The 19,445-nt window shown below is 33.1% G+C and overlaps 1 protein-coding gene across 2 annotated transcripts in view; it reads left to right on the top strand.

Moving 5' to 3' along the window:
• Positions 1-19,445, top strand: part of DNAH8 (dynein axonemal heavy chain 8) — a 147,300-nt gene that overhangs the window by 43,526 nt on the left and 84,329 nt on the right. For both annotated transcript variants that reach the window (XM_086743430.1, XM_086743429.1), the window contains exons 33-49: positions 920-1,020; positions 1,940-2,077; positions 5,008-5,248; positions 6,247-6,446; positions 6,804-6,957; positions 7,062-7,225; positions 7,366-7,468; positions 8,203-8,307; positions 8,600-8,761; positions 9,777-10,001; positions 12,237-12,409; positions 13,123-13,301; positions 15,273-15,460; positions 17,418-17,504; positions 17,603-17,710; positions 18,463-18,597; positions 19,256-19,417. In XM_086743430.1, the coding sequence (XP_086599556.1) occupies positions 920-1,020; positions 1,940-2,077; positions 5,008-5,248; positions 6,247-6,446; positions 6,804-6,957; positions 7,062-7,225; positions 7,366-7,468; positions 8,203-8,307; positions 8,600-8,761; positions 9,777-10,001; positions 12,237-12,409; positions 13,123-13,301; positions 15,273-15,460; positions 17,418-17,504; positions 17,603-17,710; positions 18,463-18,597; positions 19,256-19,417 (2,625 nt within the window). The remainder of the gene's footprint in view (positions 1-919; positions 1,021-1,939; positions 2,078-5,007; positions 5,249-6,246; positions 6,447-6,803; positions 6,958-7,061; positions 7,226-7,365; positions 7,469-8,202; positions 8,308-8,599; positions 8,762-9,776; positions 10,002-12,236; positions 12,410-13,122; positions 13,302-15,272; positions 15,461-17,417; positions 17,505-17,602; positions 17,711-18,462; positions 18,598-19,255; positions 19,418-19,445) is intronic.

The raw sequence follows: 19,445 nt of genomic DNA, 5'->3' as shown, positions 1-19,445 counted from the left end.
AGCAGAAATTATCAATTGAAGTAATAAAAGCAATAGAAGAGGGAGGCATGACAACTTGATAATGACTGAAAAGAAGCCAGGTTACCTATAAGTCACATAAGACAAGCTTTTAATCTTTTAAAAATGATATTTTCTGTTAGCTAATTGTCTTTCAACTTGATACTTGTTTGTTATGAACCTTAGTTCATGGGTTCATAACCAGTTTTAAATTTATTTTTAATCCTTCTTCCTTTCTTTACAAGTTGTAGTAACTTTAAGATTTTTTTTTTCAACAGGACTTTTTTCAATCTCTTATATATCAATTAGACTGTATAAAAAGTATATTTAGTTTGTGAAAAGCACTAAGTAACTAACGGAATGTACTTAAACCTCCTAATGCATCTAATTTGTACTGAAAATTGAGTGATTTTGGTTGAATTTGCTGTATTTATTGTTTTGCCAAGAAAATGCCTTGTACTTATGGATAGTAACTGCCAAAATTATTCTTGTTTCCATTTTTCTATGGTGATCATATCCTTTAGACAGCAGTTATATTTTGAAAGTAGTTGTATTTTTTGGTACTCTTCAGTGTTTTTTTCAGTCTGTGTATTTTACCATCTGATACAAGTATTTTCTCTTTTTTTTTCCTCAACGATGTGGAATTCATTTCACATCATATTTTTATAAAATGCTTCTTCAAATTATTGCTTCTTATATAAACTTTCACTATTTAAATTCAATGTATGGATTTGAGCATTATATTACATGAGAACCTTCAAAAGTTTAGAACAAACATTTTCAGACATTTAAATATGCTTCTAATAGAATTACTTTAAGACAAGTTTAGAACTGTTTAAGATTTATTATTAGACAATTTAAAATTAAAACTTATATTCTAAGCATATTTTAATTTTGTCTGTATGAATCCTAATTTTATCAGGCTAACTTCGATGAGTTGTGGAGAAAGTTTATCACATACTCATCTGGTGAACAGTTGTTTGGACTGCCTGTCACAAACTATGAAGTTTTGCATAAAGTCAGGTAACTGTGGAAATACAGCTGTCCTAGGTGTTTATTAAGTATGTCAGAAAGGCTTAGGGTACACCAAACGGGGAAATATGACAATGTGGAAGGTTTCCATTGCCTTAAATTATATTTTAAAAAATCAATACAAATTTTTGAGGTTTAATGAATTTGCCAATGAAAAATAATTGTATTTATTTATTATGGTAACAGAACCGTACCAGATTATTTTATTACATGTAAATACTATATAACGGAGCAGAATACCATGTCCTAGAAATATGTGTATACTTATATATAAGTAGGTGAGTAAATATAGTATTACATATTAAAATATGGTACAAAGAACCAACAAGGAAAAGGCAGGGAAATGTCAGTGCATCATTATATATGAAAAATATAGCTAGAGCTTTTATGAAAGTCTAAATTTTTTGAGCAGTTGCACAAATGAGAATTAGATTCCAAAGTTTCTGCACCAGCCATTTCCGTGGTTTGATGATGACTCACGCCAGATGAGGATCTGACCCTTCTGGGTGTTTTTAGGTCAACATTTTGGTGAGATTCAGAGAGTGCTTCCAAAGTAAATTGACTAATTGTTGCCTCTTGCTGCAGTCTGCTTTGCACTGCAGAGCCAGCTCAGGGTACATAAGCTAGGTTCCTTTTGGATAAATGGAAGTTTTATAGAACTAGACTAAAACAAAGCTTCCCCCAAATATAGTGTGGATATTTGGACCTTAGTACCAGCTGTCTGTCTGCTTTTTTTTTTTTTTTTTTTGTAGATTTCATTCAGTAAGTGTTCTTTTCTGCATTAAGAAACATAATCTAATTGATCTATGTAATTTTTTGGTAGTAATATTATGTATACCATGTGTTTAACTATTGTGAGATATCCAAATAGCTGAATGAAATTATCAGTATGATTATTTTTATTTCCCAGGAAGGAGTTAGGCTTGCTTCAGAAATTGTATGGATTATATGATACTGTAATAAACACTGTCAACAGTTATTATGAGATACTTTGGGCAGATGTAGATATTGAAAAAATTAATGCTGAACTTCAAGACTTTCAAAACAGGTATGTTAATAATGTGAATTATAATTGATGTTAAATGCATTAAGATTGAGGTAACTTCAGTAAAGCTATTTGATATCTTTAAATACAAAACTTCCATGAATAAGATTTATCATAAAGCAGGAGGAGTGAAACTGTACTTTTAGTTAACCAGTCTTTTACCTATAGTTTTGATAATCGAAGAGCATATGATCAGTTGAAGAGTCGATCTCCTTAGCTAAACCAATCAAGAGGTTATGAGAACTGAAAATTTATTTGTAAAAGTTAAGTTCTTGAACTGGGAGGATTAGCCCATTGATTTTAAGTCATGAATACAATAAAACACTTCAGAGTCTTTTAGAATATTTTATCCTTTTAAAAAAACATTTCTGCCATTTCAAATACTTTAACAGTGCTGAGTGTCTTAAATAGTATGAATTTGTAAAAAAATTAAAAATATTGCATTAATACTGGAAACTTAAAATGGTTTTGACATTGTTGAGAGGATTAGATGTAATTAGTTTGATTCAGAACTATTTTCTGACCTTTTAATTTGACACTATTTTTAATATTTTCAAAACTACAGATATTATTTTGGAAATAAATGTAATACAGATGACTAAGCCAAGGATTATTTTACAACAAAATAACTGCTTCATTGAGTGCAGTCCCCAACTCTCCTGCTACCTAAACTAGGCAAGCTCCATTCTAAAACAGCTCCAGCTTTCTTTGCAAACCGAGTCCTCCTATTAGAGCAATTTTCAAGAATCTTTCATTATTAATGTCTACAATAAAGCGTGACTAATTGATGTACATTTGTACTCATGCCAGTATTTGGTATTTTAGAGTCTATCTATACTACAGTTATAGAGCAGGGCAGGTCTGTTAAAACAGCTTTAAATTTGATCTTAGATAATGTTATAAACTAATTGCTGAAATACAGAGGTCCACAAGAGCTAAATTGTATTACTCTCTGAAATTTACATTTGTTTAAGGTAGTTCAAATAGAAGTGTACAAAATGGCAGTTACTTTTGTAACTGCAGTATAAGTAGTTCTTTCTTAGGCTGTTAAGTACATATGCCACCTATTTACCCATCATTTCCTTTCATTCTCCGTTTTGTCAACATATCTTAACTTTTGGCATTACTTTGACAGTTTTTCCATGGCTTATTACACTGATGGGTTCAGGTAACCCAAAAATAGTAGTATGACCTTCCTGAACTAGGGGAAGAGGATCTGTACTACACAATGTGTAATTTTTCACTTGATTTTTTTTTTTGGTATTGACTTCTAGTCCAGTGTGTCATGGCAGTCTAGTAAATATATGTTTTCCTGAAGGTTAACTGATATATCAAATATGTCATTGTAAGGCATAAAATAGGTAAATAAAGAATTTCTGTAGTTTTGAAATTGCACATTTGACAATCAGAGTTGAAGGCTAGATTTTAGTTTCCATTATTTCCGAATCTCCAAGGGGGAAACATTAACCAGAGACTAATAACCTTTCAAGGAAATAAGTGCCAAAGAGTATTTTTCTTTGCTGAATTTGAGGTTACATATGCTGTTAGAATTTCAGGGATTAATCTCTCAAAGAACTGAGATGTTGACAGACACCTAATTGGCAGTATCTTGTCTTTGTTTGAAACAGTATCTCCTGGTTCACAAGACTCAATAAGAGTAACAGGGATCCCAGCTCTGGAACTTGAAGGATGTCATTCAAAATCTGCCTCTTTGCTCTACCTGATTCATGTGTCCAAGGTCACTGAACCTGAAATTCATGCTTTACAAATGAATTAAGAGAATGGCTGCAAACAGATAAATTTATAAAATATTCTGGTGTTTTGCCTGGTTTCATTAAGAAAAACGTGATCTATGATGTCACTTTCTGACCATGTCTTTGCTCCTCTTTTTCAACATTCTTGGATATTTTTTTTTTTCAAATCTAGTGGCTAGATTTGAGAGGCAGATTTCACACAAAATAACCTTAAATGCCTATGAGTTTTCTAACAGTGAAAACTTCACAGTAGTCCAAAACCAGGAGCAAAATACTTTCCCCCCTCAGGGAAGGGCAGGCAGGTATTAAACATTCTGTTTGACAGCAACAAGGGAGCTAATCAACATGAATGTACTGGCAACCACACAGCACCCACATAGCTTTAAGCAAGACAGACTGCTGTGTTGTACCTGATTACAGAAAACATGAAATTATATCAGTGGGAGGTAGGGAGATAAGTGACAAGGATGCAAACCCAAGGGAAATATGATCCAGGCTTTATTACTTTTCCTGCTAAGGATATATGTTATCATTTACATTAGGACATTCCAGTGGTGGGTCAACTGCTTGATTCTTAGTGTGTAGGCTCTATAAAACTGTGGTCAAAGAGGCAACTATTCATTTAACTGTTTTATTGGGGTTTTTCCACATTAGAAGTATATAATTTTAATTTTCTTGGTGAATAGTTTCAGGACCACTAACCAAAAGTAGAGAATGTGGTCATATCTTTCTAATTTTCACGTCTTTCTCCAAAGTGGTATGTTAATATGTGCCATATGTATTACTAGCATTGTAAATTGAAGTAAATATTTTATTTGTAGAAGGATTACATATGTGAAATTTAACTATTTTTTTCTTTGTCTTTTGTTTGCCAATAAAGAGTTTATGATGATAAGCAGCAGATAAACTATGTTTTAATGCAAACTGCAGTATGTCTGTTTATTTGCGAGGAGAATATCAGTGGTTAAAACTGTTAAATATTATGATTTGTTACTAGGGAATTTGCATTAGTTTTTCCTAAAAAGGTAGACTGATTGACCCAAATTGGAATTTTGCATAGAAAACATTGACCTTAATACAGGCTACTTCATATCTCCTTGTCTGTTTTTAAAATGTTTCAATAATTCTTATTTTGACAAAAGAGACATTTACTACTGTGTCAATTTAACTCAACTGTAGGTGCTGTAGACTACCCAAAGGACTCCAACACTGGCAAGCGTTTACTGAACTCAAGAAAAAAATTGATGATTTTAATGAGTCTTGTCATTTGCTGGAAGTTATGAGTGACAAAGCAATGAAGCTAAGACACTGGAATCGTATTGCTGAAACAACAGGACATCAATTTGATATAGAATCTGATTCCTTTTGCCTTGGAAACATCATGGAAGCACCAATTCTTGAACATAGAGATGATATTGAGGTAAGGACATACATTTTTCCCCCTCCTTGTTAATTTTACATTTTAGAATATTTATTAAAAATAGTATGATTACTTATCAAATGATCACCTTTTAAAAACAATTTTTACTTCATTAAAGTCCCTGACTTTCAATCAGACCACTCTAGTTTAAAATAATTTGTATTTTATTTAGAAGTTCTTATCCAAAGAACAGAGGTAGCAGCTGGAATCTTTGAACACTTATTTCTAGATAATCTCCTCACATTCTTCCTGGCTCAATTTTCTTAGCTTTTTTTAAACAGGAAAAAAAAAACAAGCAAAACTTCAAATTATCATGGTCACCTAATTTTTTATTACTTTCAAGATTTCTAAATAAATCAGAAATTTTAGAGGAAGGCTCCATGCTTATTAATATTTAATATAAATACTTTTCTAGATCTTTATGGCTTCTTCAGAACCATGCAATTTCAAAAGATCCCCCACATAACCTGAAAAAGCTCTCAGTGTAATTTGCAAGTTTTATAGGGTAAATATGCATGCAAAAGCTATTGTTACATTCACACTTGATTTATATGGAAGCATTCCAAGGTGATCTGCTTAGTTCTGATTTATGATCTGATTTGAATAGAATATTGGACTTGATGGTCTTTCCAAACTAAACTATTCTTAGATTCTGTAATTCTATAAATTGAAATGTGATAAGATTGAGAGTTCATCTGGTGATGAGCCTACATCACTACCCTAAACCTTGCAGAAATTATGATTGAGACATCTTGTTACACAGAAATAACAACATGTGAAGCTACAGAAATGGTATATCCATGCATTTCCAAGTGTGCACTTTTCAGTTAATTTGAGTGAGTAAAATTAGTATTGTGATCTCTGCATTTGTGTGACATATTTCTATAATACTTTATAAAATTTCATGTATTTTTGTAAAATATTCTATTACTAGATGTGTAATATTAGGAAATATTTCTGAAGAATGAAGGTGCTAAAACATTATTCTTTCTTTGCAGGATATATGCATATCTGCTATAAAGGAAAAGGATATAGAAGCCAAACTATCTCAAATAGCTAACATTTGGGGAAGCCAAATTCTGAGTTTTTCATCATTCAAAGGGAGAGGAGAGTTACTGTTAAGGGGAAATGAATCATCAGAAATTATAATGTTGATGGAGGACAGTTTAATGATTCTTGGCTCTTTACTGACCAATAGGTACTTTAAAATGCATTGTGTATGGTATTTACAGAAAAACACTAAGATAGAAACTGTACTATTATTGGGCTAAATCAGCAGTAAATGTGTATGGAATATTATTTTTAATGAAAAAGAACATTGCGGTGTCTAATTAAAAACTTCCTCAAGTGAAGAATTTCATGTATTAGTAGCAATCTATTGTCTCAATGTATTTGAATGTAATCAAGCTGGCAGAAAATTTCCAGAAGATTATTCTTGATCTAAGTGAAAGAAGTGTTGTTTGTGGGTTTTTTCATCATTGTTAGTATTTATTTTATAATAGCTTTATTTAGAATTAAATAATTTCTGCTTCTCATCCTTTTTTTTTTTTTTTAGATACAATACACCATTTAAAAAGGAAATTCAGAGCTGGATTTATAAACTAAGCAGCTCTACAGACATAATTGAAGAATGGCTGGTTGTGCAGAACCTCTGGATTTATCTTGAAGCTGTTTTTGTAGGGGGAGATATTGCAAAACAGTTACCCCAGGTAAACTTTACAATGCTTGCCCATTATTCTTTATTAAAAGCTATATGTGTAATAACTTCCAAAAGATTTTGCTGTGAAGGTACTTAAGTTTTTGCTATATATAGGAAGCAAAGCGTTTTCAGTCTATTGACAAATCATGGATGAGAATAATGCAACGAGCTCGTGAAAACCCGAATGTAATTAGCTGCTGTGTTGGAGATGAGACTATGAAGCAACTTCTCCCTCATTTACATGAACAGTTGGAAGTATGTCAGAAATCACTTACAGGGTATGAATTGTTTGATTTTTAATGCATTATTATTTTGTAAATAGTTTATATGAATAGTATTTCAGTCTTACTTTCACTCTTATGTAGAAAAAAAATGGAGAGCTGAAATATTCTAATCAAAGTTTTGTTCATTTTGAAAGATACTTAGAGAAGAAAAGACTACTGTTTCCTCGATTCTTTTTTGTTTCTGATCCCGTCCTTCTTGAAATTCTTGGACAAGCAAGTGATTCTCATACAATCCAGGTACGATCTTAGTGATTTTTTTCTGCTTATCATAAAAAAAAATAGAATATGGAAAAGCATTTAATAAACTGAAACACAACTATTTTCTTCTTAAAAACTTTCCTTGAGAAAAATTTTCATTTCTTACTCTTTAGATATCTGTAATTTAAAAAAAATCTTCAGAATTCAGAACACTAGAATATGATCCCATCAAGTGATTTGCTGGTGGTTCCTTTCACAACTGAACTAACAGAAGGGATTCTGAGACCTTCCTAGTTTGCACATTGCAAAATTCATCCAGCTAGTCTGGATTGTTCCCGAGGATTGACTGAGATAAGATAATTGATCTCACACAGTAGCTGACCTCTGTTCCGCTAGATCACCTCTGGAAACTGTAAAAAACCTAGCAAATGGAGATAAAATCCTACACAACCATTAAGACCTGTTTATGTTTGTGATACTGGAGTACACTAAGGGATTGTAAGTGAAACTGAGAACTGTCCTTAAATTGTCTGTATCTCAGTATGTGACAAATTTTCATATAAGTTTTTAAATGTTTTCTCAGGAGTTTCCAATACCACAGCAGAGCCAATTAGCTCGGGCACAGTTTTAATTTTCTTTAATTATTACCTACAGATGGCCAGAAATTTATCTGGAGATTCAGATGAACCTTTGCAGGATAACCTTACTTGAGATTCTTTGTGTTTGCTAATGTTACATATTTACATTGAATGACTTTTTAATTATCCTTACAGCCACATCTGCCTTCCATATCTGACAATATAAATGAAGTAGAGTTTCACTCAAAGGATTATGATCGCATACTGGCAGTCATATCAAGAGAGGGAGAAAAAATTCCAGTAATTATCTGAATTATTTTTTTCCAGAAATGTTGTTAATAGATAAATCATTCTATTGTTGAATATTTAAGTATATATTAAATTTTTATTGTGATTTACAAATGAATATTTCAAAGATTGATGTAACAAAACTGTAATGTCTTCATTAAATAAATTTCTAGTATATTTATTGAAATTCAAACTGTAGTTGTCTTGAATAAAAATTTAGTAACTATTTAGTAACCAGTGTTCTTGAACAGAAGTTTGTTAACTGTGTTTTATTTTGTACCTTTTAATTTTATTAATTTTTCAGTTGAATACTCCAGTGATCGCAAAAGGACCAGTAGAACTTTGGTTGCAGAATTTATTGTGTGTGCAGCAGATTTCATTGCATGGCATAATTAAGGCAGCATATTACCAAATTTGTGACCCAGGATATCAGTTGCTGAGTTTTCTTAATCACTTCCCAGCACAGGTGAGATGACAGGATGTGGATTTGTGTGCACGGTCTGGGTTATGTGTGGGGGCAGGTGGGATGTAAAGAGCGTACGGGATTGTCTGAATGAGGAAGTTTTCATAGAGGAAACAAGAATATGGATCTACTCAATAGAAGGCAATCCTTAATGACTTGAATTTTTGGTGCCCTTTATATAGCATAATATTTTTATTGTATGGTCAATCTAAAATGAATTTGTTTTAGACTCTACTGATGATAGCCCAATGATTCTAAAATGGTGTGGTATTTCTTGCTACACAGTCTCTCTGTGAACTCACTACAGGTTTAGGAGGACAGAAAAGTAGACAGAATGGGTTAATCAAATTTTTGGGTCTTAGTGCTTTGTGAATGTAGAAATGTGAGGAAAAGAAAAGATATCTATACAGTTCTCATCTATCCTGTTTTGTGATTGGTGTGACTGATACTGTAAAGCAAAATCAATCTGAGACTGTAGTTTATGTGCAGCATCATATGACTCCCCATATTTACTTGGAAGCATAATATCTTGTAGTTCAGTGTGCTGTAGCCTGTACTCCAGTCATGACAGCACATTAGAAGATAGCAATCCATGTCATGTTCAGCAGAAATGCACAGCATTTTTTTTTTTGTGTGTGTTCTTCAATTAGCTACGAATTGACAATGGGAAATTTTCAGAAGAACTTCTCACAATTTAAGATCTGTTTTATGTTTGGTACTGGAGTACACTAAGGGATTGTAAGTGAAACTGAGAACTGTCCTTAAATTGTCTGTATCTCAGTATGTGACAAATTTTCATATAAGTTTTTAAATGTTTTCCCAGGAGTTTCCAGTACCACAGCAGAGCAAATTAACGCAGGCACAGTATCCTGGTGAGATAGTATCATTCTGGATGTAGTGATAATTTGGGACTCTCTACACCATAATTTATTGTTACTATTATACTGAAGGCTTCTATTAGGCAACTAGTGTTCAACAAGGGATTCTTTTGTATTTTTTTTACATATTAAATTTGTAGGTTGGATTACTGGGAATACAAATGTTGTGGACACATGATTCAGAAGAAGCTCTGCAGAATGCTAAAGAGGACAGAAAAATAATGCAAGTAACCAATAGGAGATTTCTAGAGATTCTGAATATGTTGATTAGCCAGACCACGCATGATCTTTCCAAGTTTGACAGAGTGAAATTTGAAACGCTTATTACCATTCATGTGCATCAGCGTGATATTTTTGATGATTTGGTAAAGTACAGATTTTGATTTCTGACAATTAAATGCATTTTCTGTCATAATATTTTTTCTTATTTGGTAGCTACAGTTACACGTGTATGCACGTGTTTGTAAGATAGAGATGTCCATAATCTCATCATAGTAAAAATAGTAAATTTGTGCTTAAACTAAAATAAAATCCATCAGTTATGTCATCTAAATATTTGCTCCAAATTTTTACACTTTTCTTAGAATATTTCAGTTTTCCAGTTCTTCCTACGGAATTGTTTTGACAGACAAATACCTTTTAGTATGTCCTCTGAAGAACTGTTGTATTACTCTTACTTGCATAACTAAAAATGTTGAGTCTGCTGAATGTGGTGTAGCTTTATCATCATAGATAATTTCCTCATGGCTTGTTAAAGAATTTCGGTAGTTGGCACTAGGCTGCACTTTAGCTCCACCCATTCTACAGTTACAGAAATGATAGCAATGTCTTCCATATCTCCTAGTTTCTGCTTTCTGTCTTTCCTATTCTCTTGGAAAGCAGGCTACTGTGATTCTCTTTCTGTTTCCTAAGGAGAATACATAGAAGATAAACAAACTGCTACTAAAATCAATAGATAATGCCAATCCTATACTTGGACTTCTTAGACTGTGCTAAATTGTTTACATTTCTTTACTCTTTGAGGAATGCTATCCCTCAACACTACGTCTCTCCCCTGTTTTTCTGCAAATGACACAAGCTTATTAGATTCTACACAATTTACCTTCTGTGCCTCAGTCAGGTCCATCCTTCATCATGCCTTTTATTCCAGTGTGTTTGGTGGGTTTAGCAGTGTGTTTGTCATGTTAAGAGGGAGGATTGCCAGTGAACCCTTTATGTTTGCCCCATCTGTCAGTATCCCAAGAAAGACAAGACCCTTACTTCCAGCCAGTCTGTCCAAACCCACTGGACAGCCCACAGTATGGAAGGGTGGTTCAACTAACCTATTCAGGGATCCATGTTGACAAAGCCACTGAGTCAAACCCTCTTATTTCAATTATTCAAGGTCCTAGGAATTTGCACAAAGTGAATTTTATTACACGAAATATAGATTCGTGACAGGATAAGGTTCGAAAATTGCCAATGATAGTATGCTGACTGCAAGTACAAATTACTAATGACAGCTAGCTTAGGTTAGTTATTTTAGCATGCATAGAATAAAGTTCTTACCCAATAAGCATCCCTGTAGAACAGAACACAGGTTCAGCTCATCGACTGATCCAAAAAGTTACAATGGAGTCTTCCCTAATTTTCTCCTCTGGCCCGTTTACTTTTATACTGTTTCTTACATTAAGGTGGAGTTTGACTAGAATCACTCAACAGTAGTCATATGTTCTTATATTGCTAATTTGTGTAAAACTCTCTTGCCTCATTTCTTAAAGGTATAGTAAAAATATTTAGAGCACATGCCCAGTGAGGGGTGGTCTCACGTTAGAGGTGGGTAGGCTTTGGGATGGACATGTTTTTTACCATTGTAATGAGATTATAATGAGCAAAGTTCATCTAAAGGACACAGTTTCGACAGAGTTCTTGGCTCAGCAACTGACATCCTTCTTGTTTGACAGTTGCAATGCAGTTCATCAGCTACTATATGGCTTATTAGCCACCAAGTACCGTGAAGTTCCTGTCTGTGCAGGGGGTGTAACAGAGTTTGACCGCAGTGTCTCATCTCCACTCCACTCCACTCCACTCCACTCCACTCCACTCCACTCCACTCCACTCCACTCCACTCTCCTCCTTCTGTTCGTCTTAGCATATGCTAAGAGAAGCAGCATGTGTTGCCTACGAAACTGCTGTAAGCGAGCATGCCAACCACATTCCTTCCTGGAAGTAGCAACTGCATTTTACCCTAAGAAGTTCTTCTATTAGGATCAACCTTAGAGAAACTAATTTAACCCCCTCCTAGTCGTTGTCCCATAGTATTGTTTGCTGATTTCACTTGGAGAGTGAGCTGCACTACTGAAGCATTTTAAGATTTATTTGATTAACCTAGATGTTGTAATGATCAGGTAAAGTGATCAGAACATTTTAAAATATCAGTTTAGCATACATCTGAACATATTATGTGATGTTTATGTGTATTTCAGTTTACTTATATAGGAACTTTAACCCTGAGTAATCACTCATTATTCTCATACAAATAAGCATTTCATCACAATTATCAAAGACAATAAATGTGGATACTCAGTTCTAACATACACATTTGTTTACTTTCTTTTAAGGTAAAAATGCACATCGAATCGCCAACTGATTTTGAATGGTTAAAGCAGTCTAGATTCTACTTTAAAGAGGATCTTGATCAAGTCTTGGTATCCATTACAGATGTTGATTTTGTTTACCAAAATGAATTTCTGGGTTGCACTGATCGTCTGGTTATAACACCTCTTACAGACAGGTTAGAAAAGCAATTATACATGATGAATACTTTTAATATATATAGTGTTTATTTCACATATATCTTCAAAGAGTTACATTCCTAATTAAATCTTATGTGGGCTAGGTCATTCATGAAAATTCTTCTCATACATTTACTTAATTATATGCTTTTAGAAAAGGTAAAATATAGTCTTGCTAATTTATACACTTAGCAATTCCTTGGAAAATTTTATCACTGCCTGGTCTTAAAGAAAAGACTTAGTAACAAAAATGAATTGCTTTAAGGTTATATAGTAATGTATAGTTTAGCAGTACTTCTATACTGAAGAAAAGCTTAGGTCAAATATTTCCAGTTCTATAATAAGGAATTCTAGAAATATTTTGTGGCTACCAATGTCTTTGAAAGTCTAAGACAACCAGTCAGTGTCTGCATTAATTTTTTAGCTCATCTAATAATCTAGTTTGTTACAAAATGTGAATAACACCAGATTTTTTTTTATTTTATAAGTAATGTTTAAATGCTATATTTTGTGACTTTGACCACTCTGAACTTCCTGTACTCATGGAAATAAATAGAATGACTATGTAGAAGTAATTTTTCAACATAAGAGCTGTAGAATATATTGCATAACTCATTGTTAAGAATATATTGCATAACTCATTGTTATCTTATATATACACACATGTATCTTTAATGTAATTTAATAAATTAACATAAATTAACATTTCTAGGTGCTATATAACTTTAGCACAGGCTTTGGGAATGAACATGGGAGGAGCTCCAGCAGGACCAGCTGGAACTGGTAAAACAGAAACGACGAAAGACATGGGAAAGGCTTTAGGAAAATATGTAGTAGTCTTTAATTGCTCTGATCAAATGGACTTCAGAGGTTTGGGTAGGATTTTCAAAGGTAAGTCGTCTTTGTGTAAGATAGAAGAGACCACCACAGGTCATTTAGCAGGTACAGTTAGAGCAGGTTGCTCAGGACCTTATTCATGTTGAGTTCTTAGTATCTCCAGGGATGGACGTTAAACACCTCTGGGCCCCTGTTGAAATGTTTGGTCATCCTCATGGTAACATTTTTTATACTTCCATTGACTTGGAATTTCCCACATTGAAACTTGGGTCCATTGTCTTTTCTGTCTTGTCTTCCACTACAACTCTGAGAAGAGCCTGGCACAAGTTTCTCAGTCTCCTATTAGCTAGTTATGAACAGCATTAGGTTTTCCCTTTAGCTTTCTCTTCAGGCTCAATAAATCTTATTCTCTCAACTTCTTCCTCTATGTCATGTCCTCCAGCCACTGAACATCATGGCAGCCATCTGCTAGACTCATGCAAGTATATCAATATCCCTCCTCTACTGATAAGCCCCAAAGTGGACACAGTACTCCAGCTGTTATCTCACAAGTGCAGAGCAGAGGTGAACAATTATTTTCCTCAACCTGCTGGCTACACTCTTGCCCAATATGCAGCTGGCTTCCTTTGCTACAAGTGGATAATTCTGATTCATGCTCAATTAGCTGTTAAGCAGGACACCAGGTCATTTTCTGCAAAACTGCTTTTTCGCCAGTCAGCACTGAGGCTGTGCTGCTGCACGGAGTTACTCTGTTCCACATAAAGGACTCAAACTTCATGAGGTTTCTGTCAGTTCATTTTTCAAAGTTACAGTATTTGTATATACTGAGAAGCAAGGGGTGAAACTACTAATTATTTTTTTTTTTATGCCGCAAATAGTTATGGTATAAAAGTGTCTAACACTGTGGGTTTATAAACATATTGCCCCTTTGAAAGTCAAGCTATATAGTTTTTAAAAAAGTCTTTGAGTACATGATAGAACCCCTTTAAAGTGGTTTAGCCTTAACTGTGTAGCAATAATGTACCCTGAATGCACTGGATAAATTTTTCACTTTTAAATATCTGTCTTTCTGTATACATGAAAGAAAACTGCTGCCTACTGGTACTGTAACATAATTTGGAAAAAAAATGTTGCTACAAATTTTCTCATAAAAAAGTTGTTAAAGAAACAGTTCTCTTAGTTACTACCAAATACATGTTACTTTTCCAAAGTGAAATTAGGCAACAGTGAAATTAATCTGTTATGAAAATACTATTGTTATTAATATAGTCCTTCTAGATTCTCTTTCCACTTAATTTTCTTTCTCTATCTTCCTCTTTCTTTCGCAGACAAGTTCACACAGAGCATTGTCCACTCTTTGCATGTTGTTAATGTCCTGTACCATTATGTGAAAAACTTCTAGATTATCTGGACTTAAAATGATAATGCTTATGCATAGAGACATATGATTTAAGATTAATATTTTCTGTCTTGTGAGATTCAGAATTTTATTAAAACTCCTAGTATGTGCAAAAATAATGTCAATTTTTAATTTTAACTTTTATGATTTATAAGAGGCAAGTAAAAAGCAATTTAAAAGCATTGTGAAGGCTGGAAGACCCAAATGAAAAGAAAAAACTTGAGGGTTTTTTTGTTGCAACATTTAGTCTTTTCTAGTTCCAAGTAATTATTTTTATTTTTTTAGATTAACAATACAGTTTTTTGCAAATAGTTGAATTGCCGCTTTACGATAAAAGGCTACATTCAGATAAAGATCTGGAAGATAGATTTACCAAATGCCCCAAGATATCAAAAGATTTTTTTTTCTGATTTTGATTCACTTTTAAGCATTTTTTATGAATCAACTTATATTAATTCAGATTAATAGGAAAATAGTAAGGTGGAGTGGAAGAAGATAGGTCTTGGCCACAGGGCAATAAATAAAACTAATCTTATTTAATTGCTTGAAGGAAAAGTCATCTAGTTCAGATATCTCAAATAAGCATGAAGAACAACAGATAATACATTTTTCTGTCCCTGTTTTAGGTCTTGCACAGTCTGGATCTTGGGGATGTTTTGATGAATTCAACCGAATTGAGTTACCTGTCTTGTCAGTAGCAGCACAACAAATCTATATTATTTTAACAGCAAGAAAAGAAAGAAAAAAGCAGTTTATTTTTTCTGATGGAGACTGTGTAGATTTAAATCCAGAGTTTGGAATATTCCTAACAATGGTAAATTTAATAATCATTCCAGAGAAGTGACAAATTATACTATATACAATTTAATTCAGTGGCAAGGTGAAAAGAAACAATCTTGTTAAATAAGTGATGCTGTTGTTATAGAATTAGACTAAACCACTGGAACACAAAAATTATCAGATTATTTGTCAATTACATGCCTTCATTTTTACTTTAAGATTATCGAAAAGATTTGTAATTACGTCTCTTCATTACTGTATTGCAATTAATTATGTAAACTAAGGGTTTGGTCAAACTTCCAGAATTCTCTGTGCTCACTGACAGGACTGAAAGCCTAATATGCTTTACTACCTTGGCTTGAAATGCTTTAACAGTGTTAGTGAGAAAGATACTATAGGAGAAAAAAAATAAAAGAACATTCATTTAAAGCAGGAGATACAGGAAAGACATTTTTCAAAGACATATGTCTTGTCTAATGGATTCTTTACATGGATATATAAAAATAATTCTTCAAGCTGATTTACAGAAGTATGATGATTCTGGAATAAACTGCCCTCCTTGCTCCTTGTACTGTGGTAACAACAGATCTTTTCAAAGCCTGTGCAAAAAATTATCAGATACTTTGATTTGTTGATACAAGTTGTGTCTACACTGGTAACTACAATGCTGGATGTCAACTTTTGTCCTTCTCTGGCAAAGAGGCCCATTCTACTCGGTGTCAATCATGGAATCAATGTTGGCATTATGACAGAACTGTGCTTCTTATATCATGAAGGTTTTATAGGTGATATCTGAGATACATTCTTCCCTTTCTTATAATGACTACTTGTGAAAAAGACTTGTGGTATATATAGGTCAAAGTTAGGTCCCACAACTGAACAGATAATCTATGCAAAAAAGGCATGCAAGGCAGTAGGTATAATTTTACACCAGCTGCCAACCATTACCCAAGGGAGAACCATGAACTCCTGAATTTAGAATATTAAGTGTCAGAGTATGCTCTCTTGTTGCGATAGTGTTTCTGAGGTTTCATAGTACTAATTCCTGTAATCTCATGGGCAGGGAATTTTATAGTGTATGTCTCCTAATGCCAAGGCAGGTGGCAATCCAAGATGACTTTATGGGAAATTAAAATCTTCATCTGCATGTTTGAGTGCAGGTTAATAACTGAGGAGGCCATAAATATCTTTTGACTGCTTCTAAATTTTTGAATGTCACCTGTTTGATGTCAGAGTTATTCTTCATGTTTGCAACAAGTTTCCAGAAATCTTCTATTAGTTGAACTTTCTTGGTTATTAAAATTATCTTTCATATGATTTTATTGATAAGTTTTTTTGTTGACTGTAGTTTTTTTTTTACTATGTCATTACAAAATAGTCTCTGCATATTCTTGAGCCATTATTAAAATCAGTTCTGTCACTAAAAGAGAATTACAATTTCTTATATGATTCTTACTTCAGCGTAAAAGATTCACTTATAAATTATTAAACATTCAGTGAGATTCTGTACTTTAAGCCAGCCTTTCAGGCACAAGCAATAGAGAAGGGCATCCTGATATTTCTTCACTGTAGACTGCTTATTATCCTTTTTTCAATTATTATTATTATTATTTTAGCTCTTACTAGATGCTGAACTTTTAATATGTTACAAAACCGACTTCTTCTGCAATATGGTAATGAAAACTTTATTTGCACTGGGAATACACTAGAAGAAATGAACCAACTTGATTGTATTCCATGAAATTTTAAAATTTTAATTGCTGGCTTGTTATGATAAAGAAATTAAGTTATTACTCTGGTAATTATGCATAGGTTATTAAGTTCATAGTTATGGTTGAAATTTTTTCTTCGCTTTTTAATCATTACTAGGATGAGAGTTCTAACTCTGAACAAATCTAACTATTTATGCATGAGTTTACTTTTATTGAATAATAAAAAGGATGGGGGTTTTGACTGTTGTAAATAATAATGCAGTATGTTTTCTTATATAGAATCCTGGATATGCTGGACGTCAAGAACTACCAGAAAATCTCAAAATGCAGTTTAGAACTGTTGCAATGATGGTTCCAGATAGACAGGTACAATTACTGGCAGAACTGAAAGAAAAAATGTATTTTATTTTTGCTTACCTAAAAAAACCTAATGGAATTTCTAAAAAAAAATAATTCTATTTCAGATAATTATAAGAGTTAAGCTTGCAAGTTACGGATTTATTGATAATGTGATCTTGTCTCAGAAATTTTTTGTTCTTTATAAACTCTGTGAAGAGCAGCTCACTAAGCAGGTAGTGTTACATATTCCTTTCTTCTTTGTCTTCATATTTACACAATACAACATCTTAGGTTTTGGTTTGTGCAGATTATTTTTGAAGCATCATTTTTATGCTTTTTACAAAATATTGAAGTAGTTTAACTATAATTCAAACAAATATCTCTATAATTTTTTTAACAAATAACCATGTTAATTCATGTATATGTAGTCACATACACACATTTGATTATTTGTTAAAGAATGATAGTTCATGGCAGCCGTGTACAAACTAACCTAGTAATACAATTTTTCTGGAAGGATTATCTAGAGGTAGTGAAAGTAGTTGGAAATTGGAACTGCAAAAGGAATGTGTCAAGTTTGGTTTAAGTTGCCCATAACACTGCTTTGATCTGAGGTCTTGGCTTTAAGCTCCCTTGGTAGGAAAGACCCAGTTTGGAATGGAACAATTATTTTTTTAGAACCTTGCTATAGAGAGCTACAAGATAACTGCTATATGGCATTATATATGGTATGGTCAATTAAATTTGAATTAGAAAAGAAAAACCTTATGGCCACTACGCCCCACCACCACTTTCCTGAAAATAGTCTTATTATCTTCCATTTATTTTAATAAAATAATTCCTAAACAGCAGCAGCAATTCCTATTTTAGCTACCTTTTTCAGTCAAGGCAACTATGCTATACAATATGCAAGCAAAGTTTGATATAGCTATGAAATAAAGCTATGGAACTTTTACTGATGCATAAGCCTTTTTCTACTCTCTAGGTCCATTATGACTTTGGTCTGAGGAATATCCTTTCAGTACTTAGGACTCTTGGATCTCAAAAGAGGGCCAGGCCAAATGAATGTGAATTAAGTATTGTTATGAGAGGGCTAAGAGATATGAATCTTTCTAAGCTGGTAAGAATCTAATTTAATATTTTAGCACCATGTATAGGCAGGTCTGCTAGATATTTCATGGGGGTTTGTAGAAGATGATTGGAAAAAATCTCAATCATCCTTTTCTTTAAACATTGAAACATGGTAATCATCATATTATCATTAAACAGCAATGAGAGTTTATTAGACTTGGAAACAGTGCTCAGGGTGCAAAGGTTCAAATAGATTAATAGTGGCTTAGCTGTGGGTATGACATTTTATGTACTGATTTGTGTACAGACTGACTACTGTACAATAAGTAACCTGAGTAATTTGAGTATCCACTAAATTAGACTTTAAAGATTTCTTTCCAGGCAGGATGTTCTTTTGAATATATGCTGCAAATGTTTTACAAATGAATTTTACAAATAGATTCCAGCGTCTACTCAGTGAGAGATTTATTTCAATTTGTAATTTATTCCTCACATGGCATATGGATGACATTTTCAAAATGCTATTTTTGTAGTGAGTTGTCCTGTTGGCTGGCTGTGTTTATGAACATAGAATCATAGAAACTTAAGCATCGGTATTTAGCAAACATGTTCTTACTGTTTGTTATTTTAAAATAGAGATTAATGTTGGTTTAAGAATATTCTTTGGATAGCATGCTTTAAGCTCTTAATAACTTTTTTTGTTTCAGATAGATGAAGATGAGCCTTTGTTTCTGAGTATTATCAGTGGTCTCTTTCCGGGGTTACACTTGGACAGTAGAACCTATGATGAACTTCAGGTTGCAGTAGCTAATCAGGTTGAAGAGGCAGAACTGATTAACCATCGACCATGGAATCTTAAGCTTATTCAGGTAAAACTTTTTTTTCCAAAACATTTTT

Source organism: Chlamydotis macqueenii, chromosome 3 (assembly GCF_036417535.1).
Source record: "Chlamydotis macqueenii isolate bChlMac1 chromosome 3, bChlMac1.mat, whole genome shotgun sequence".
In the NCBI taxonomy this organism is placed as follows: Eukaryota; Metazoa; Chordata; class Aves; order Otidiformes; family Otididae; genus Chlamydotis; species Chlamydotis macqueenii.
The sequence above is the reverse complement of the archived record's forward strand: the minus strand, read 5'-3'. Positions and strand labels throughout refer to the sequence as shown.